At 43.8% G+C, this 19240-nt stretch overlaps 1 protein-coding gene across 2 annotated transcripts in view; it reads left to right on the forward strand.

Annotated features, from left to right (window-relative positions):
- The first annotated feature begins 16150 nt into the window (after window positions 1-16150).
- IDUA (alpha-L-iduronidase) overlaps window positions 16151-19240 on the forward strand; it is a 44364-nt gene continuing 41274 nt past the window's right edge. Inside the window, exon 1 of one of the 2 annotated variants that reach the window (XM_066338920.1) lies at window positions 16151-16515. In XM_066338920.1, the coding sequence (XP_066195017.1) occupies window positions 16391-16515 (125 nt within the window). In that variant the 5' untranslated portion in view covers window positions 16151-16390. The remainder of the gene's footprint in view (window positions 16516-19240) is intronic. The other variant, XM_066338919.1, reaches the window with a different exon arrangement.

Below are 19240 nucleotides of genomic sequence, written 5' to 3' on the forward strand. Positions count from 1 at the left end.
ACTTATTTTTGAAGTGAACATTGAAGTGATCTACTAATATTTCTCTTAAAAATTCTTCATGTCCAACTCTCCAACATTTCCCAGGATACTACAGCATTTTACGGACACTGCAAGGATGTTTGCACATGGCAAAAAGGGCAATACATTCAAGACATACTCAAAATTTTGTGTGGGAACTTGCCTTATTAAATGCAAACAAATGGGAAAAAATCTGAACCAGGGCTGGAAGTTTAAGTAAATCTGTTTGTTTCAGAGTCTGTGAGATGCTTTTATCCTTAGCGTCTAGTAGATTTTGAAGAAACAGTCTTGTTTGGGATTATCTGTGCTTGGTTTTGTGAGTAGTGTTGATGCCTTGCAAGGGTGAAAATGTTACTCTTATCAACTTGGCTTATTCCCTTTTTGCTCCTAAAGACCTGCCTTGATTTGCAAAGACAGGCATCTGCTAGGGAAGGCAGGAGCTTCCTTTGGAATGGACAGTGTAAACCCCCTCCCTCCACATCATTATAACTTCGAAATTAAGGGGCTTTGAGGCAAAGATATGGAAATTGGAACAGTTCTTTACCAGGAAAATGAAAAGAAAATGCAGCAGTACAAAAAGTACTATTCTGATAGTGTCAGAATACAACCTGACACCTTGCTGGTCAGAGACTTGGTAGCAGTCCAATTAAATCGTGGCTGCAGTATTCCTGGAGTGACAGATGTGGTTCTGTTGAAGCAATGATCCTGTAAAAGGGTGTAGTTTTCCTCTGAAGGTCCAGTGATGGTGTAGATGGGTCCAATCTTCCTCTGGGAATCTAGTGGAAACAGGCGCCTCTGGTGCTCTGAATCTCAAGTTTTTTATCCAGGTAGGAAGGCTTGGCTCCTCCCACTGGGTGGAGCACCTCACAATGGGATGCTGTAATTTTATCAGTCATGCATGTCAGACTCAATGGCCCATTAACAGCAGATATGTCCTGGAGGGAGGATGGGTTGTGGAAGAGATCAAGAACACTGTCCCACCTGGTTGTAACAGATGATAACAGAATACATACTTTGGGTTACATCTTGTATTGCAACCTAAGACAAGACCATATCACAACTGTGGAATACGAAAAGTAGTATTAAAAATGTTTATGTCCGAGAGAACAGTATTCCCCTCACTGCTTGTTTTCCCAACCCATCACTAAAGCTTTCTGAAGTTCCTTAATGCCAGTGGGAAGTGAGAATGCAGTAATAAAAAACAAGGGCAGTCAAATTACAGTGTGAAAAAAGTTCTGGTGTCAAAAAGATTTACTTTGCAAGAGCTCTGCACAAACACACTGACAGGCAGACAATATTCAGAGGTGTCAGTTTCTAAGCTGGCATGAGAGGCAAGGCAAGGAGAAAAAGGAGGAGCTCAGTGGTCACATGAACAACTGGAACAGCCATGGCATTGATCAATCAGGGTCATCGACAAAAACTGAACATTGAAAATGTGGGCTTTAGTGCACTAACCACTAAGAGACACTTTCTGGACAATCAGACATATCCATGATCATCAATCATCATTTCATCTGAAAAGAGGCCTCCTTTTATGTTTTTCATCAGATTTCACTGGAAATTGGTCAGGAGGAACCCTTTTAACAAAAATTATAGACACAAGTTCTTGAAAAATTTTAGAGTATAATCAACAGCAGAAAAACATTAAGGAATTTAGTCACTCAGACCTCAATAATCCTGTAAAGATTCCATGTGGAGCTGACAAATTGTGCAAGTATTTTTCTTTAGACTCCGTGAAAACTAGTCAAAGCACAGAGATTCAAAGCAGCACTGATGTCAGATCCTTAGCATGCAATAAAACACATTAAGTGTGCTTGGATTTCCCACTAGCTGAGACTTTTGTCAGAATTTTTCACACAGGACATTTTCCCCTCCAGAAGGAACTTCCAGAAGGAACTGCAAATCTCTGAAGAATTTTGATCTCTTTGAAAGAGAAAATTGTTATCTCAGTGCTAAAAATCAGTTTGCACTGTGACATAGAACTTTTACTCAGATTGTGCTGACATGTCTTACTAGCGCTGCTTTAAATATCCCAGAGCTATTTATCTGAGCCATTCCTACAGTTTATCAAAAAACCATGCAGATTCTCACAAGAAATTTTAATTTCCTTTTAGGCAAATTGCAAAAAATGAACTAAAGGAGTATTTGGCCAAACCTAAACTTCCTCAACAGAGCTCCTCATGAGGGAAAGCATGCTATCACTGCAGTGACATACGACACTCTCAGAAGTGCAAGCAGCCAAGTGACATCTCCCATGAAATCTCATAATGACATATCTACTCTGCAAAATATTTCAACTGCTAGTTGATTTATATGAGGGATAGGGAGGGGACTCTTTTATCCTTAGAAAGTGGTGCCAACCTTCTATAAGCAGAGCCACTTAGACAAAACCCCATTTCCTTAGCAAAGAATATTTTTAATCCTTTTAAAAAACAATTTCTGAACCCTTTAATTTTTTCCTTTATTGATGGCCCTCAAGATTAAGTGTGCTGAGAAAAAGACTGCTGTGGGACTGACCAAATTAAATCAGCAGCATCATAAAGCACGAAGACACTGCAGTGTAAGTGACCAAAGCTCCAGAGGTCCTGAAACATGAATTTTTAACCTTTTGGGGCTGGCTTAAGTTTGCATCTGGAAAGAGAGCAGTTCAAGGCTGCCAAAGGAGAGTAGCAACCCATTCCAATTTAAATGGATAATTAATTAAAATCCAAATCTTCTGGTAATTCAGAAAGAAAAAAGTAATGCCTCATCCTCTGTTATGTGAAGAGCAATCCTGCTAAGAAAAGAGTAATTTTGTAACTGAAGGCACAAATTGGAAGCATTTATATTAACAAGAACTAAATGGCAAGATCCTGCTTATGGTAGGTCAGTAGGCTTGTCCATCTCTCCTTATGGATAACTTTGTATTAGTGAAGGAGGCAGGAGGCAATCAGCAAAGTTGTCTGATTCTTCTTTATATAGCAAAGCTTTAATTTTGTTAAATTACTGTCTGACTGCTACAGAGTTCTGTACACTTCATTTAATGCACGGCTTTGTGAACCTCATGTGTTCTGACATTTCTAGGACAGGCTGAGCCATCAATACCTCTTGTGCCTCTGGCTAAAAAGTGCAAGAGAAAGCCTCGTTTCGTTATGATCAGAAACCATCTTTTCTTTTGTACTTTGTCTGAAAAAGCTTCCGGAAGGAATATCAGCAACCTCATAAAGGGCATTGTGACTGAGAGAGGGAGGAAGTGGAAAAATTAATCTAAAACATGATCTGCTCTAGTAACAGAAGGATTGCCACTAGCTATCATCCTGAAAGACATTCTCTAAAGGGGAAAGGCTTCAAGTTTTGTACATGGCCTTAGGGTTAGACGAGAAGTGTTTGGTGATCTGTTGCCAATGAAATTTTAGGTTTCAGCAGAGCTGAGATATTCCTGGTTTTGCTTCAGGCAGAAGTAGATAATCTGATTAATGGGATTCATTCCCTCTAGCTCTAGCTATACAGAAATGAGGCATCCACTTCAAGGCTTTCTCTGCTATCAGTAGAAAAAGATTTGTTGCTGCAGAGATGTCAGACAGAGACATCTCAGAGCCTGTTCTGCAGGGATTAGCTAACTCTGCCTTCTGTGTGGTTTAGGTTGGGCTACCTAGATCCCACTCTTTTTCCTCCCATTGTTTCATCTGGCACAACAAGATAATGAAGTTTTGCATCTCAGATCTTCTCTAGGCTCTGAGACTGGCACAGAATCCATTCACTATATGCTTGTAGTACCACCCAACACCCTCTAAAATTTGAAACATAGTCAGTAACAAGGAAGACATCCAGATAGATAATGATCAGGGTAGACTTACATGAGTAATAAGAATAATTTGCTGGTTTTTATGGACAAAATTGGGTGACAGAAATGAGAGAAAAAATGACAATTCCTCTGCAGGCCTCCAGAGGCTGTGCAGCAGGTCCTATGTCAACTTTATACGATAGATGTCTTCAGGCGCTGCACCAGTAATATTGTACATCTACAGTATTTGAGGTCATGACTCATGTATATTAGTACCTGATGAAGCAAAAATTGGTGCAAAATGTATGATAACAATTACCAATAGAGCTGAGCAGCTAAGTTCTGAAACAAAGTATTGTGATTTGGTTTTTGTGAGAGCATCCATTAATCCATTATTAAAAGCATCTTGAGTCATCCTGCATTACCTGCTTAAGGACAGATGTAAATATGAAGATATAATTGCAGAACATGTGTTGAGATGGAATGTGCATAAAAGGAATGTCCATAAAAATTTCAACTGTCACTCATTTATACCACAGAAGATGCAGCTGTTTTGAATCAAAGGTGGAGAAGGTAAATATAAAGTGGCAGGACACCCCTTGGATTCAGGGTGCAAACTCAGTTAAAATGTTCCAGGGCCACAAAGGTGAACATTACAGGGAAGACATGATGAAGAGGAAAAACTGACACCCAGTGTCAACTGGGCATCACAGCATGTTGGTGCCATGTCAAACATCAGCACCAAAACAAGCAAGAGTGTGTCAGTGATTGTCTGACATATTTACATTGCCAATGAGCTGCAGCTTGACAAGGAAGTGTAAAGGGTGAAATTCCCTGAGCAGACCCATGAGAAGCGAGCAGCAATAACAGCTAACATCTGCTGGAACTAAAGTGTTGCTGGCTCAGCTAACAGGATGCCCTTGTTTAGAGATGGCTACAAGCCTTGCAATTCAGAAAAGGTCAAAGTTTTCAAGAAGGCAAAAATTTAAATGAAACAAATTTTTTGAAAAGAGCACCTCATTTTTTCTTGGTGACATCTGTGGCCAGCAGAAGTTTCTCAGGTAAAATAATTTGTGTTTAAATTCTAATTTCTGGAGGTTTTTGAAGTTAGATCTCTTGAAAAGAACATGGTTAGTCTTAGGAAGGGAAAACTATTAAAATTCAAAGCCAGTCTGATAAAAACCTCTAAATTTTAATGCCTTGGTAGACTGTACCCACATTTGTTACTTCTTACATAATTAGCTATCAAAGATATTTCTCAATTCTATTTTGTTTCTCTTGTTACTATAGTTTGTTTCATCTTTCCACCTTCAATCAAAAAAAATCCAAACAACCGTGAAGAAATTTTTATCTGTATGGTTGAAGTTTGCAAAATACAAGCCAAAGCAGAGGATCTGGTCTGGAAAATACATAGTAGTCAGATGGAAATCTGGGAGCAGCAAAATACATCCCATGAAGAAAAATGAAGCCACCATACAGACAAGTAATGCAGGATGTCATCACTCTGAGGACACCTGTTTCCAGTAACAGTAACAGTAACCACTGATTGACAAGAAATTGAGAGTTGACTCTTGGTAAGAGGAATATCTATCTGTGTGTTTGTGTCTGTGCATGCATATACATGTTTACTAATCACATTGATAGATAGGGAAGGATAAGTGCAAGGACTACTTGAAATGGATGCACTGTGTTAATGTCATCCCTCCAATAGTGCTGCTCTGTCTAGATAAGGGTGCATCACAGAATGTAATGATACAGATGCATATATCCATAAAATCCCAAATGAGTGTGCAATGCTCATATCTGCTGAGCTGCTAAATGTGCTTTGGGCTCTGGAGGAAAGAAGTTATGCTCCAGTTCAATGAGTTTACCAGTCCATTTTCAGAAGGAGGTAAAACTGGGAATTTTATCTGTGCAGAAAAATTCACATTTCTGTGTGAGAAGCAGCTGCAAGGCCCTGAAGCTGAATGACATTGGGCTTTCTTTTAATATGTTGTATGATCTTCAAAACCAGCCCATTTTAACATGCATTATTTTAAGTTACTTTTCCTGAAAGAGTATTCAGTTAACTTGAGCATGCCCACTCCTCCACTGTACAAATAAGAAAAGCTTACATGAGAAGATTTCTCATTAATTATCTACTTACAATTATAACCTACCTTCTTGAATGGAAACCCGGGGGCAAGCACATCAACAATCTTCCAAGCCATGCAACAAGTCCATCTTACTTTAACTTGGGTACCACTGTGCCCACATAATTTCAGGATTACTTGTTTTCTCAGTCTGCATCAGACTAAGCATGGCCATCAGGCTGAAGTGCAAACCCTGGGGTTTTCACAGGACAGTACTGTGTGTTTCAGCAGACTCCTGCCATTACAAAAAGCCTCTAGGGAGCACTGTATAAAGCCAGGTGAAGCAGCTGGCAAGAGGCTGTTGCTCTGGGACTGGTCATTGTTCCTGTAGAAGAATGGGCTTCATAGGGAAGCTCTGTGAAATGCTGGGCATGAATATTCCACACTATCATTTGGAATGGCAATGAAATGGGAATGCTATCACAAACTGTCACCATTTATTACAGGCTCATGTTCAACTGTGACCACAGGTAATTCTTTCAAGATACAAGGTCTGTTATGAGTGTAAGACAGGTAGTGCAGGGGAGGATATATGCCAAAGAATTATATGCAAGTACCTAAAGGATATGCACAGCCATATCACAGACAGCTTGAGATTGCCCAACTCTGGGAGGCTTAGGGCATAGATTTGTCCTGGTCTTGCAAGGCAATGTGCCTGCAGAGCTGCCCAACACATCAAGTTCTTGACATCTCTTCCTTTCTCCCTTCTGGTGCCTTATCACATGAGGCCCAAATACTGGGAAGACTACAGAAAGGCTTTTACCAGCCCTTCACAGTGCACGGTGTAATGCATGCTAAGACAGCAGAGGTATCTGCCATCCCCTCTACTGAGAACTAGCTTTAGAGAACTGACAGTGCTACTTCTTGATGGAGAGCATGGCGTAAAACCCATGAAACAAAAAATATTGCAAGTCCTGCACTGCTGAGATATCTCTGAAGGACAACTCCTCTTCTAATGCACTAGCATTAAACTTCTGCAAAATAACTAAAACAACTTAATAAATTATTAGGCAAAGTATTTCCAGTGGCTTTTCTGAGCTTTAATCCTTCAGTTTCTAAGTATCACTTAGTGGCCTGTTACTCTGCTCTGTTCTGCAGTTCATGACTAAAATAGAAAGGCTGGAAAGCTACAGGGAAGATACTGACGGACAGCTCTGCAAATTGTTCCAGCTGAACCATGAAACTGTCAAACCAATGATAACTGTTAGTTGTGATGGCCCTGTGCCTCCCAGAAATAAAATGAATCCTTAATGGAACACTTTAGTTAGGAATGAAACATTAATTAGGGCTTATATGAGATAGACATAAAAGTTATTAGAGACAAACCACAGGTTTGCTGTAGCAATGGTAGAATGAAAGAGCACTCCTTTTTGAACTCTGGTTGATGGGTTATAAGCAATAAAGCTGAGAAGGCACAGGAAAACATCTTTCCTCCTTGTTTTGAAAGGGGTAGTGGCCCAATCCCTTTAATTTTCTTTACTTGCTTCACAAGCACAGTACTGTGAGAGTATGTTCTCAGTTATTGACATGGTTCATAACTGGAAAAGCTTCTAATCAGTTGACTCACAAGCTCACGTGATAGCTATGTTAGGGAAGACTAGCATAGAAATTATGGCTATACTTGGTGTCAAAGTGGCAAATGGTTTGTAAAAGAGATAAATTTTTAACTGAGTAAATCTGGATTGACTTGTTTAGACAAAAGTGCCAATGAAATCTTTCCAGAGCACTCACAGAATGGCCATTCTGATTTTTCTAGAGGACTCTTTGATTTGTTATTATTTTTGCCTCTGCCTCTCCACAGCCCACACAAAACATCAGTTACAATCCATGTCCTGTGGAACAAACAAGTGAGGATATGTACATCCTGTGCCTTTCCATTTTGGGAGCAGACTTCCAAACACGTTTATTAATTGTTGACTGGCATCTAACCTGAACCTAAAGTTCCAATAATGAGTCATCCTTTGTACTAGCACAACCAGCATCACAGATTTCCAAAACTTGCTTTACCAAATACAGAGGATTTTAATTCTAATTCACAAGGAAATAAAAGGACAAGTCTCTTGGATTCTGTTTACAGAGCATTATGGCAAATGATAAGTTAACTGATCAATTTAAACAAGATATATAAATAATAAATATTCACATCTGGAGCAGCTGCAAAATAAAAGCTGGCATGCATGGCTTGTAGCATTTGGCAGTACCTGTAAACTGTAACTGTAGATATCCAGCTACCAGTGGCTGATCACAACTTCCACTTGTTTAGTACCATGAAATGCAATTCAGTGCTGAGAAAGGTCCACTGGTTAACAATGTTCTTTGCCTGGTAGCTCACCGCACTACCACTGCCATAGAATTTGAAAGTTTCCCTTCTGGTCTTCAGCTATGCCCAATCATGTAGAAGAAAGATGCTGACAAAGGATAAAATAGATCCACCACCCCTTCTTATCCAGATCCAGCAGACATAAGGTACCAGAGAGCTGCTGACAGTGTGATCTCCTATAACTACACCCTACATCTCTGAGAAGCCATGGTGGTCATGAAAGGTGCCTGAGGACTAGAAGATAGAAAACATCACTCCAGTCTTCATAAAGAGCAAGAAGAAGGACCCAGAAAACTACTGGCCAGTAGCCTCATCTCAGTCCCTGGAAAGGTGATGGAGCATCTCATTCTGAAATGAGGCCATTCTATCCACATGGATGACAAGAACGTGGTCAGGAGTGGTCAGCCTGGATTCATTAAAAGGAAATCGTGCTTGACCAACCTGACTGCCTTCCACAATGAAACAAAGACCTGGATGAATGAAGGAAGAGTAGATGATGTTGTCTACCTTGACTTTTTCTCAAATGAGCTTGGCAGAGCAACCTGTAGAAGTCAACTCCCCATGTTCTGTCCACCCTGTGTAGTGACACAGATTCTAGGAGCACAGTACCAAAAACCATTGGGGTTTGAGGGATAAATCTGTTCTTTCCTCCACACTCAGCCTCCCTTCCTGAAAGCAAGAGGTGGAACATGCTCTGGCCATAGGTAAATATATGCAAACCCTCATTCCACCTAAAAGAGTCACAAGAGAAATTACTCTCTTGTAAGAAAGATGCCACACAAATACTCTTCTCTGTAAGAGAAATGCCACACAAATACATGGTAATTTTTACCCTGAGGAGCTGATGCCAAAGAGGGAACTGAGGAGGAAAAGAGGCTTATTAAAAGGATGCAAGGCAGTGTTTCATCCTCAGCTAACCAACACAGTGCTGCCTCTCTTCTACCTGACTCCAGCCATAACAGATGTGACTGCCATTAACATCAATGCCATTCTCTCTGGTAGCTCTACAACACTCTTCCCACATTCTAAAATATATTTTGCTATTAAGGAAAGGGAATACAGGTTATATGTGGAGCTCAGGATTTATTGTTAGTCTAATTAGAGTCGCCGCAGTCTACTAAAATACAGGAGGTCACTATCTTAGGTTCAGTTATGGTAAAATCAACACTCTGAAAATAAGAGTGAGACTGATACATATTAAATTCCTACTGTCTATCCCTTTACTCTGTCTTTAAGTTTAGCCAGCCATTGTCCTTCTGCTAAGACTCAGGGAGGACACAAGCTGTCCCCAAGCAGGAAGTGCTATCACACTGAGTCCTTGGTATGACAATTTCTTCATCAAATGTAGGCTCGTGGTCATTGTAGTATGGTTGCCTGAGACCCATTTGGGGTTATTCTGGATGTTCCGTTAATAAAATTTGTTTTCCTTTGAGTAGCTCCCATCTAAACTTTGACATTCAGCCATAGTGTTCCTTTTTGCTCAGGAAAAGTGGAGCAAATCCAAAACTTTACAAATGGCAGTAAAATCTTTCAGATTTATTTCCTTCCCAAGTTAGGTGCAGATGCAATATATACTAGCCTCAGGCCCAAAGCCCAAATCCTCCTGAAGTGGAGGAACTGGTACTTAACCCAGTACAGGAAGAACACTGCATCTTTACAGCAGTCCTTTTTACCCATGAGAACTAAATATTGTCATCGTTTGCAACACAACCTTCCTGTTTCAGCCCAGGAGCCCCAATTTGTAGAGGCTTCAACCCCTACCCTACCTTCAACCCAACCCTACCCTAGTTATCTTGCATGAGTGTTGATCTCAGCACTGCCTACATCTGGCCACAGACCTTTGATCTAGACTCTGATTCATAGATTGACTTCCCAGTTTGGCCCCAGAATTGTCCTGCCATGATACTTGCCTGTGGTGGTGTGGCCATTTTTCATTTGATGGTTTGGTTTACTGTATAATGTTTTTTTCTATGCACCCCCTGTGTTCCTTTATTTGGTTCACTCCGGTTGTCAATTACATGTTATGTAATCCCCTGGTCCTGTCTGTCACCCTGGGGCCTCCCCTTGCTTCTGCAAGATTCTAGGAGAGGCATCGAGTGATTGGGGAGGATCTGGGTTTCCCCCTCCCACTATGTCCTGTATGGTTTTCCCATCCTTCTGTCACGTACTGAGCACTCCCTGATTGTATCCTATTGGCTGTCAACTGAACCTTCCCCTATGTTCCACCTCCCCTCAAAAGTTGCTGCACAGGTGTCCTCGGGGTCTCTCTGAGGCAGGTGTCCAGAGATCCAGAATCTCCATTGGAGGTCTCAGTAAACCATTGACTGTTCACCCCTTTTGAGAGCCCTTCCTTCATTGCTCCACACCATCGCCACGCTCCACTCCTGGCAAACCAAGTCCCGAGTTCTGCTGTGGTGCCACGGCTGGCTGGATTCAGCAGAACAGGCACCATCGCACTTGCCCGGTCCAATTTAATGATCTGGGCTGACCACATTTGTCACTCAGCACCTGCCTTGCTCCTCATTCAGAAGCAGTGGATGGGGCTGCTGATGAAGATGCCAGGTTCCTTGGGGATAAACTGGCCCTTCCACATTTTACCGTGGATGCTATTCACTGAGCTAAACTGAAAAAATTTAGGAAGCAGTCACAAAACTATCAAACAGCTCTCACCACAGCTAAAACAGTCTTGGGCCAAGACAAGCCCTGAGACAACACACTGTCAGGTTGATGTGAAGCCCTCAGCCTAACAGCCATAATGACAGAATTAGATAAACCAGGTTACATCTGATGACAAAAGTAGTTGTACACTGGTGAACTACAGCAAAACAATCCCCTCAAGTCATGTTCAATCATGGTGGAATGGAAGGTGACATCTGGGTGATAAGGTACATGTCCCTGGAAAAATGAGAGACCATTTAAAAAATAACCCTAGGCTACATGGACTAGATGAAAATCCTGAGGTATCACAAATGCAGGGAGATGTCAAGCCATTAAACACTCCCGACCTTGACAGAATTTTATCCAGACCAAAAGTGGGAGTTGGAAAAAAAAAGGCATCACACCAGGAAAGAATCAGAAACTAAAGAGTCTGAAGCCCTTGGGAGAAAACAGTACATCCCAACCTACAGCAGAGTAATACACCCTGTTCTCTCCTATACAATTGTTCAATCCTCAATAATCCCATGCAACTCTAGCATTATATGTCCCAGACACTTTCAAGCTTTCATGCTCCCTCAGGAGTAGACTGATGTTTCTGCATCATGTACTTCTGTCTGGGGCTGATCACTGCAAGAAAAGCAAGTTCAGCACAGGGAATCATGACCAGAGAGCAGGTATTATATCTGTCTGCAACCTGCACAACCTGTGGCAGAAATGTAGTGCTAGAGTGCATCTCTTGAGGCAGCATAGTACTGTCCCACTGAGGGGAAAGGCAACAGATAGTTGCAAGCCACATCCAGCTTGACTACTCATCCCAAAGGCTAGAATTAAATTGAGGAAGAAGGAAATCGTGGGTTTTCCCAAAGCCCACCAGATCATGAGTAAAAGCTGCAACACTGTCATAAGCTGAACTTTGAAAACAAGCCATCCATAAGAAAAGCAGAACTAAGATCCATGCTGTGTTGCTGGTAAGATTTCCAGTGTGAAATATGTATGTCTGATACCTTTAGTATGTTGCCGAGATATCATGAACACAGTGGCAGTTGGGTGATTGAGATGGGTGTATAGAACTGCTAGACTCCTACAAGAAAGAGGATCACTTCAGAGTTAGATTTTACAAGGCTGACCATGCCATGGAAGCCATGAAGATGCATGAGTTGGAGCACAATTTCATACTATGCCTTCCCCAGCCTACCAGAAAGCAGTTCAGTCAGGGCCAGTCTCATTATCTCCTACCTCTGTCCCTGTGCTTCTTCTGTTATGGTCTACCAGGCTACACAGCGTCATGTCTCTGCAGCTTACCTGTGCACAAGAAAACAAACTGATTAAGAAAAGGAGATGTTTTCCAGGAAGTCAGCTGGATGAATTATCCTCCTTTTGGCTTCCTTAGTGCTGTTCCCTGACACGTGGGAAACAGCAGCAACAGGCAAGCAGGGAAGAACAGGACAGAAGTCCTGGTTAGACTGGATTAGATGTAACATGAGACTTGAGACTATTCAGCCAAGTCTATCTGCCTAAAGACCAGCTGCTACCATATGGGAAAGTGAAGTCATCCAAGAATCAAAAGCTGTCAGAAACCTTGGAAGGCCTTGCCAGTAGTTAGTTATTTACAACAGTAGTTATTACAAAAATACCCAGATAACTCCAGATGATTTTCTAGGCTTCAAGTTCCATATGCTACAGCAGAAGTCTTGTTCCTGTCATTTGGCATGAGATGGCTGTGTGACAATGCCATCTTGGCATTTCCAGGGATGGTCTTTGAAGCCAAGTTTGTAATTCAATTAAGTACTAGCTGGAGGCATCTGAACAGAAAAGCACACACACATTCACTGTGGTGGTGCATTTTGTTTATGTTCATTTTATGTTCATAATTTGTTCTGTATGGTTGTAATGGTTTGTTCTATGTAGCCCCCATATGGTTCCTCCCCATATGGTTTTACCCCAGTTACAGTTATTTGTCTGTCATATGTTATATAACCCTCTGGTCCTGTCTGTCACTCTGGGACCTCTCCCTGTGTCCAGAAGATTCCAGGGAGAGCGTGGAGTGACTGGACAGGATCCAGGCTTCCCCCTCCCACTGTTTTCTGTAGTTTTATGCACCTGTCTATTGTGTTATGAGCCACGCCTTTACTGCACCCCATTGGCCCCTAGTTGAATCCTCCCGTGTTACACCCCCTCTTAAAAGTTGTTGTAGTGAAGCCATCGGGGTCTCTCTGAGGATGGTGCCCTGAGGTGAGGACTCCAGGTCTGGAGCCCCAGTAAACTCGTGTTGGTTTCACCCTTCGAGAGTCCCCCCTTTTTTCTCCCTGCCATCGCCATGCTTTGCTCCTGGCAAGCCAAGACCCACTGTGTTGTGTGTTGCTGTGGTGCCAGGGCTGGCAGAGCTTGGGAATACAGGCACTGCCGCAATTCATAACTCACACAGACATGCACATATAAACCTCTCAACACATACACACAAATTTCCTGTGCATTGTGCAGGTACCTCTTCACAAAGAAAGAAAACACAGCAGGAAGTTACCAGCTCCCTGACATGTCTGAAGGATCCTGGAATGTCTGTCTTCTCAGAACATCTGCAGGGATGCTGCAGGGAGAGCTGCTGGGACTAAATGCCTTAAGCATTGTTTTCCAGAGGAATGACTCAGCTCAGGAGTAACAGGTTTTTCATCTCTCATCTGCCCAGTTTGGTACACTGGAGGATTTTAAGCTGGCCACACAGCTGGGAAGGGTCAACCTCAATATATTGGAAAGGGCCAGTGAACAGTGCTGCTCTCCATTTCCCATGCCTGTATGCTTCCTCAGGAACGCCTCAGCAGAGGAAGAGCTCTCATTCAGTCTTTGCACAGAAGTGGGAGGAGGCTGTGGTAAAATCCTCAGTGTACTTCAGGTGGGAGTGTCAGCTGTGGGAAACCTTCTCTGTAAAATTCTACACGGAAAAACTTCCCAGCCCTTGGAGGAGCAGTAAGTCAAAGGAAAAAGGGGAACATCCCCTCAACCAAGGTTTTTATCATGGTTCTGCCTGATCATCTCTAGAACCACACTCATAGAAACCTAAGTATATGATTTAGCTCTGAATTAGATTTTTAAACCTGGCAAACTGCATGTTGGAGGTAATCTGAGGCAATCTCGGCACTTTTGCTGCCCCTGGAAGAAGAGGATTGGGAGGACTGCAGAGCAGACAACTGAGTTTCACCAGTGTAGCCTGGCATCTGACCTGAAAATGCTGCCAGAACATGTTGATCCAGTCAACCACCTTGTTTGGGAAAACGCAAGCCATATGCTCCCAGCTGCTCTCCCTGCAGCAGCCCTCAGATGTTTTAGAAGCAGAGATGTATTTGGCTCCTTCACAGGGTGTAGATAACTGATGGATTTTCTTTCTCTGGCAGAAGGCACCACATCAGCTGTGGTGAGCAGAAAAGATTTCCTTCAGTCAATTGCAGCTCTTTAGAAGTACCTTAAAAAATCTTGTTAGCTGCTTTGCTTAGACATGGAAGAGAAACCTGTGGGTGATAGAGCCTTTTGTTGAGTCTCTCCTCTAGGAGGAGTTTTGACATCTCCTCTGTCTCCGAAGTTCAGGCCTGGTGTGGCCGTGTGCTACATTCAACACTTGCCCATGCCTTGGGATAAGTTGCAGAAAACAACCCTTGGACCCTCTTGGAAATGCTCTGGAGGTCATGTTCTCGTTAGACTCCCAGGGAAGACATTCCTGGAGCTTTAAGAGGCACAGTTCTCTAAAATGACAACAGAGCACCATTTTACATCCATCGCTCTGAGGTGTTTCAGGACTTTCTACAACATGCCTGAGGACAGCCAAAGTTCCCTGGCTAAAAATAGCACAGTATTGGTTTGACACCTTGTTTTCCAGATTGGACTTTGAAATCAGCCAAGCTGAATGCAACAGTTCTGTTTTAGCAGTCTCTGAGGAAAAGTCAGCTTGGTCTCCAAGGCTCAAGTTTTCCTGATGTCAGTAGGAATGATCGTGACCCCACCTATGGGGTTAAGGGGAATTTTCCCCGGAAAACAACTTTTTGCTGAAATTTGTGGCCCAGTCTTTGACTGGGGGGACCGAGTTGTTGGTTCCTCTCCAAGGGATAGTTTCCATGTCCATCACAGCTAGGTGCTGGAACTGCTGGCACAATCTTTCCCACTTAAAGACAGAGAGAAGGAAGGTTGGTGTCAATAAGCAAAAAATCACAGTATGGTGTTTGGCTGTCAGGTGTTCATCTCCTCCAACCTATCCCTCTGAAGGGAAAGTAATAAAAAAGCCACCTTAAGTGGGTGCAAGATCCATCTCTCATGGATCACCCTTTCCAAGAGGCAAAATGCCATCAGCCCTCACTGAAGTACAGGCAGCAGCATTCAGCCAAAGCAGCTTTTGTCCCAGCTCTGGGTGCTAGCAACATAGAATTGGATTTCCTGCCTAGAAGGCTCGACGAGATTCCTGAAGGCACACTAGGTGAACGAGAATGATCCTGAAGACAAGTCACACCCCATGCAAAACCAACTCCTCAGGTATACATGGTAACAAAGAAGCATTTAGAGAATCAAGCTGCAGGCTGTGTGTGATAAAAAAACATTTAAGGCTCTTCACAGAATCATGGAATCACAAAATGTTAAGGGCTGGAAGGGACCTTGTCCCAACATTCGCCTGCCATGGACAGGGACAGATCCCACTAGACTGGGTTGCTCAAGACCATGTCCAGCCTGGCTTTGAACAGTGCCAGGAGGCACCGACAACCATCGACAACCTCCCTGGGGAACCTGTTCCAGCATCTCACCATCTCCACTGTAAGGTATTTCTTTCCAATACTAAGCTAGTCTTCTCCTCTTTCGATTTGTATCCGTTATTCTCTACCCCCGACTTTCTTAGCCTGCCTTTACAGGGGAAGTTCTTCAGTCCCCTGATAAACTTCACGGCCCTTTTCTGGACTTGCTCCAACACGTCCACGTCCTTCCTGTAGTGGATCCCAGAGCCGGATGCAGCACTCCAGGTGGGGTCTCACGAGAGGGGAGCAGAGCGGCACGATTCCCTCCCTCGTTCTGCTGCTCTCCCTGCTTTGGAGGCAGCGCAGGATGCGGTTTGCTTTCTGGGCTGAGAGCGGACACTCCTCTTCGAAACGCTGACATCAATAAATTGGTTTACACGCAACCAGCGACATAGCTGCCACCCTGCCCCTACGCTTTTCCGGGGAAGGAGGGCGGTTCCGCTCCCGGCGGCCTTCCCGGGCCTGGCGCGGGGAGCGCGGCCGTGGCGGTGCGCACCGCCCCCGTGTGGGGCGCGGGAGAGGCGCAGCCGCCGCGGGGAGAGTCCCGGGAACCGGCGGCGCCGGGACAGCGGCCGCAGCGCCGCGAGGCGTGAGCAGCGCGGCGGGCAGGAGGCCCCGGCCGCGGGGCTCCGGGGGGCGGGCGGGCGCCTCTCGGACCCTGGGCGTGCCCCGGCGCCTCGGCCGCGGGCGGCGGGGCGGCCCCGCTCACCGGCCCCGCGGCCCTCGCGGCGCCATGGGGCCGCTGCTGTGGCTGCTGCTGGTGCCGCTGGGCGCGGGCTCCGCGGCGTACGAGGTGTACGTGGATGCCCGGCGAGCCGAGCGGCCCTTGCAGCACTTTTGGAGGAGCACTGGCTTCTGGTAAGCGCGCACCGCCCGGCTCTGGGCCTCCAGCCGCTGGGCAGAGGCTCTTCGGTCCTCGCCTCGGCTGCATCCTGCCCTCTCGATTCCCAGGGCTTGCGGACGCTGCATTCCAGGAGGAACCGAGGCTCTCCAGGGCTTGCTGCTGTGGGATTAGAGGGCCCTTGCTGCCCTTTGCTGCTTAGCGTGGTGCTGGACACAGTGTAGTGCGGGATGTGGGGTGTAGCCAGTTAATGTGAACTGGCCAAAAAGTGGGCCTAGAAAACATTCCTTCCCCTTCTGACTTGCTTTCTTGGCTCCCCGAACTTGTAAAGTCCGTATTCTTCCCCAGCACAGTACATACGTTGATGCTCAGAACTCATTTCCCTTTACTTTTACTTTACTTTCCAGTGTTTCCATTGCCAAGGCCCCTAAAGGGCCCCAGGACAAACCTGTGGTAGTTCTATTACTACCAAACAAAAGACTGATAGCTCTAGTTTGTTCTTCTTGGCAAACGCTTTCCAGATGCACCGCAGGGTGTAGCCAGTGGGTCAAGTTGACCCACGTTAGCGGGAAGAAGGTGACCATGCAGAAATCCCTATATCCTGGTCGTGCTATGCTTCTCGGAGAAAGCCTGGTCTTGCTCAGCTAACTGGGGCTGGAACAGCCTCTAAGTTTTGTGAGAATACTAAAAGCTTCTAGCAGGCATGAAAGCAAGAGATGGTGTATTTCACTGCCGTGTTTGTTTCTTACTCTGAAGTGATTGTGATCTCTTTCTAGGCATACAGTGGCTTAAATAACACTTATATAAAAAAGTTGCAATAGGGATGGAATGAGCATGTGCCTTAGAAAAAATTTGTGCAGTTTTTTTGCATAATGCATAAAGATTCCCCCCAAAAAACTTGGAAGATTTTTCTTTTGTTTTCCATGGGGGGTGAGGGGAACGGAACAGGACCTAAAATACATTCTGATGAAGAGAAATGTTTGGGCTTTCAGGATTTTTTTTTCTTTCGTTGTTCCTTTTATTTTGTTTTAAATTTTTCTTGCAATATTAGGCAACATTAATGAAAATCTGCCTTAAATTAGTATGTTTAGCCCATTTAAACTGCAGCCTATGAAACACTCGGGGTTTTAATTGTGTGGAAGACTTTGGAAAGGTGCAAACGTGAAAGATATGTGAAGGAACACAGGGGAGCAGTAGCAGAGGCAGAGGCTATCCATGGGTCAGCAGTTACTCTTTTATAACACCTGGCCAATAGTAGTATTTCTGAAATACTTGAAAGCTTGAAATCACATGCAGTGCACAACTGAGTTCCACTTGCTAAAGCTCCTTTTCTGAGCAAGTGCCCAGCTGTGCATCAGCAGCTGAGAAAATTTGTGAGCAAGGCTTGTCATTCTCTTGGATGGGCATTTTGCACTCAGAACAGGAAAGGACAGATACTGATAGCACCACTAACAAAACACACTGTTCTGTCAGCTTTGTTTTGTATCCCATCACAATTTCTGCAAGATTTCTCTCTAACTTCTGGGTGTAAGCATGGAGTAAGCAAAAATAATTCTTTGCCATTGTTGAATGGAAGCCAGTTTGAATTTCAGAGTAGTAGTGAAGCACCCCATCAGAATCTGATCATTAACGTTGTTCTTATTTACTGGAACAATTAAAAAGACCCAAATGGCTGATACATTTTAGTAAGAATGGAGCTGATAATTTCTCAGTATCACTTGTGTGACTTGAAGCTGTCTTATGGAAATGGTTTTTAAGTGCCCTGTATGCCGCTGAATCTGCAGAGAGGGGCTCATATATACCAGTTGATTTTTAAATAGCAGTATAAATGGACATGATTTTTGTAAAGACTGGAACTTTCAGGTAAGGATGCAGGAGATGGGGTAATAGATAGGCAGTATCTCAGTGGTGTCAAGTTCTTGTCCAGTGGGGTCAGGCATTTGTCTCTTTGTACACAGGTGGTTATACAGTAGCAGATTCATTTGGTAGGGCCCTTGGTGGAGGGATGACTATATGGATGGGTACAGAGTAGACAAGGATGACATAAATGACTCTTCCCAGCTGAGTTACAGTCAGCAGAATTCTGGTTGACTTCATAGGAGACAGACTACAACAGGCAAGGCACAGACTAGAGCAGTTTTTGGCTTAAAAAGTTTGTATGTAGCATGTCGTTAGAGCACAAGTCATCTCTTGCTGCAGTGTGAAGACACATGGATGTATTCTACCAAGCCTGAGGGACAGTGTTGTTCTATCCTTCTTGTCATACAAATGCTTTATCATTCAGAATGTACATAATACGAGGAGGCTTAATCAAAGTCCCTGAGGATGCCCAGACTCAGTACGCTGTGCTGACTTGCTAAGTTGCTGACTTGTGAAGGGTGGGGTTGAGATCTCCATCTTGCAGTATTTATCTGTGGGGATAAGAACAACAGAAATTTGCCACAGTGTATGTTAATCTCAGTGGAATAAGACATCAAAGTCAGGTTGATATGATTGTCGCTGTATAGCCATGAGCCTGTTAAACTGGAGTGTGCAGTTTGAAGTATCTATGCTTGCAGAATCAAGCATAGAAACTTTAAACTGCACACTCCTGTGCTTTCTGATGCTTAAGGGTTAGCTGAACATTGTTGAAGAATGTGGAGGTTCTGAATGTCTAATTCTGCTTCTAAAAAGCAGTCCAAGAATTGGTGTCATTGCATGAACTTCAACAGGAAGATCAAGCCCATCTTTTTGTTACTGCAG

Source organism: Sylvia atricapilla, chromosome Z (genome assembly GCF_009819655.1).
Source record: "Sylvia atricapilla isolate bSylAtr1 chromosome Z, bSylAtr1.pri, whole genome shotgun sequence".
Classification (NCBI taxonomy): domain Eukaryota; kingdom Metazoa; phylum Chordata; class Aves; order Passeriformes; family Sylviidae; genus Sylvia; species Sylvia atricapilla.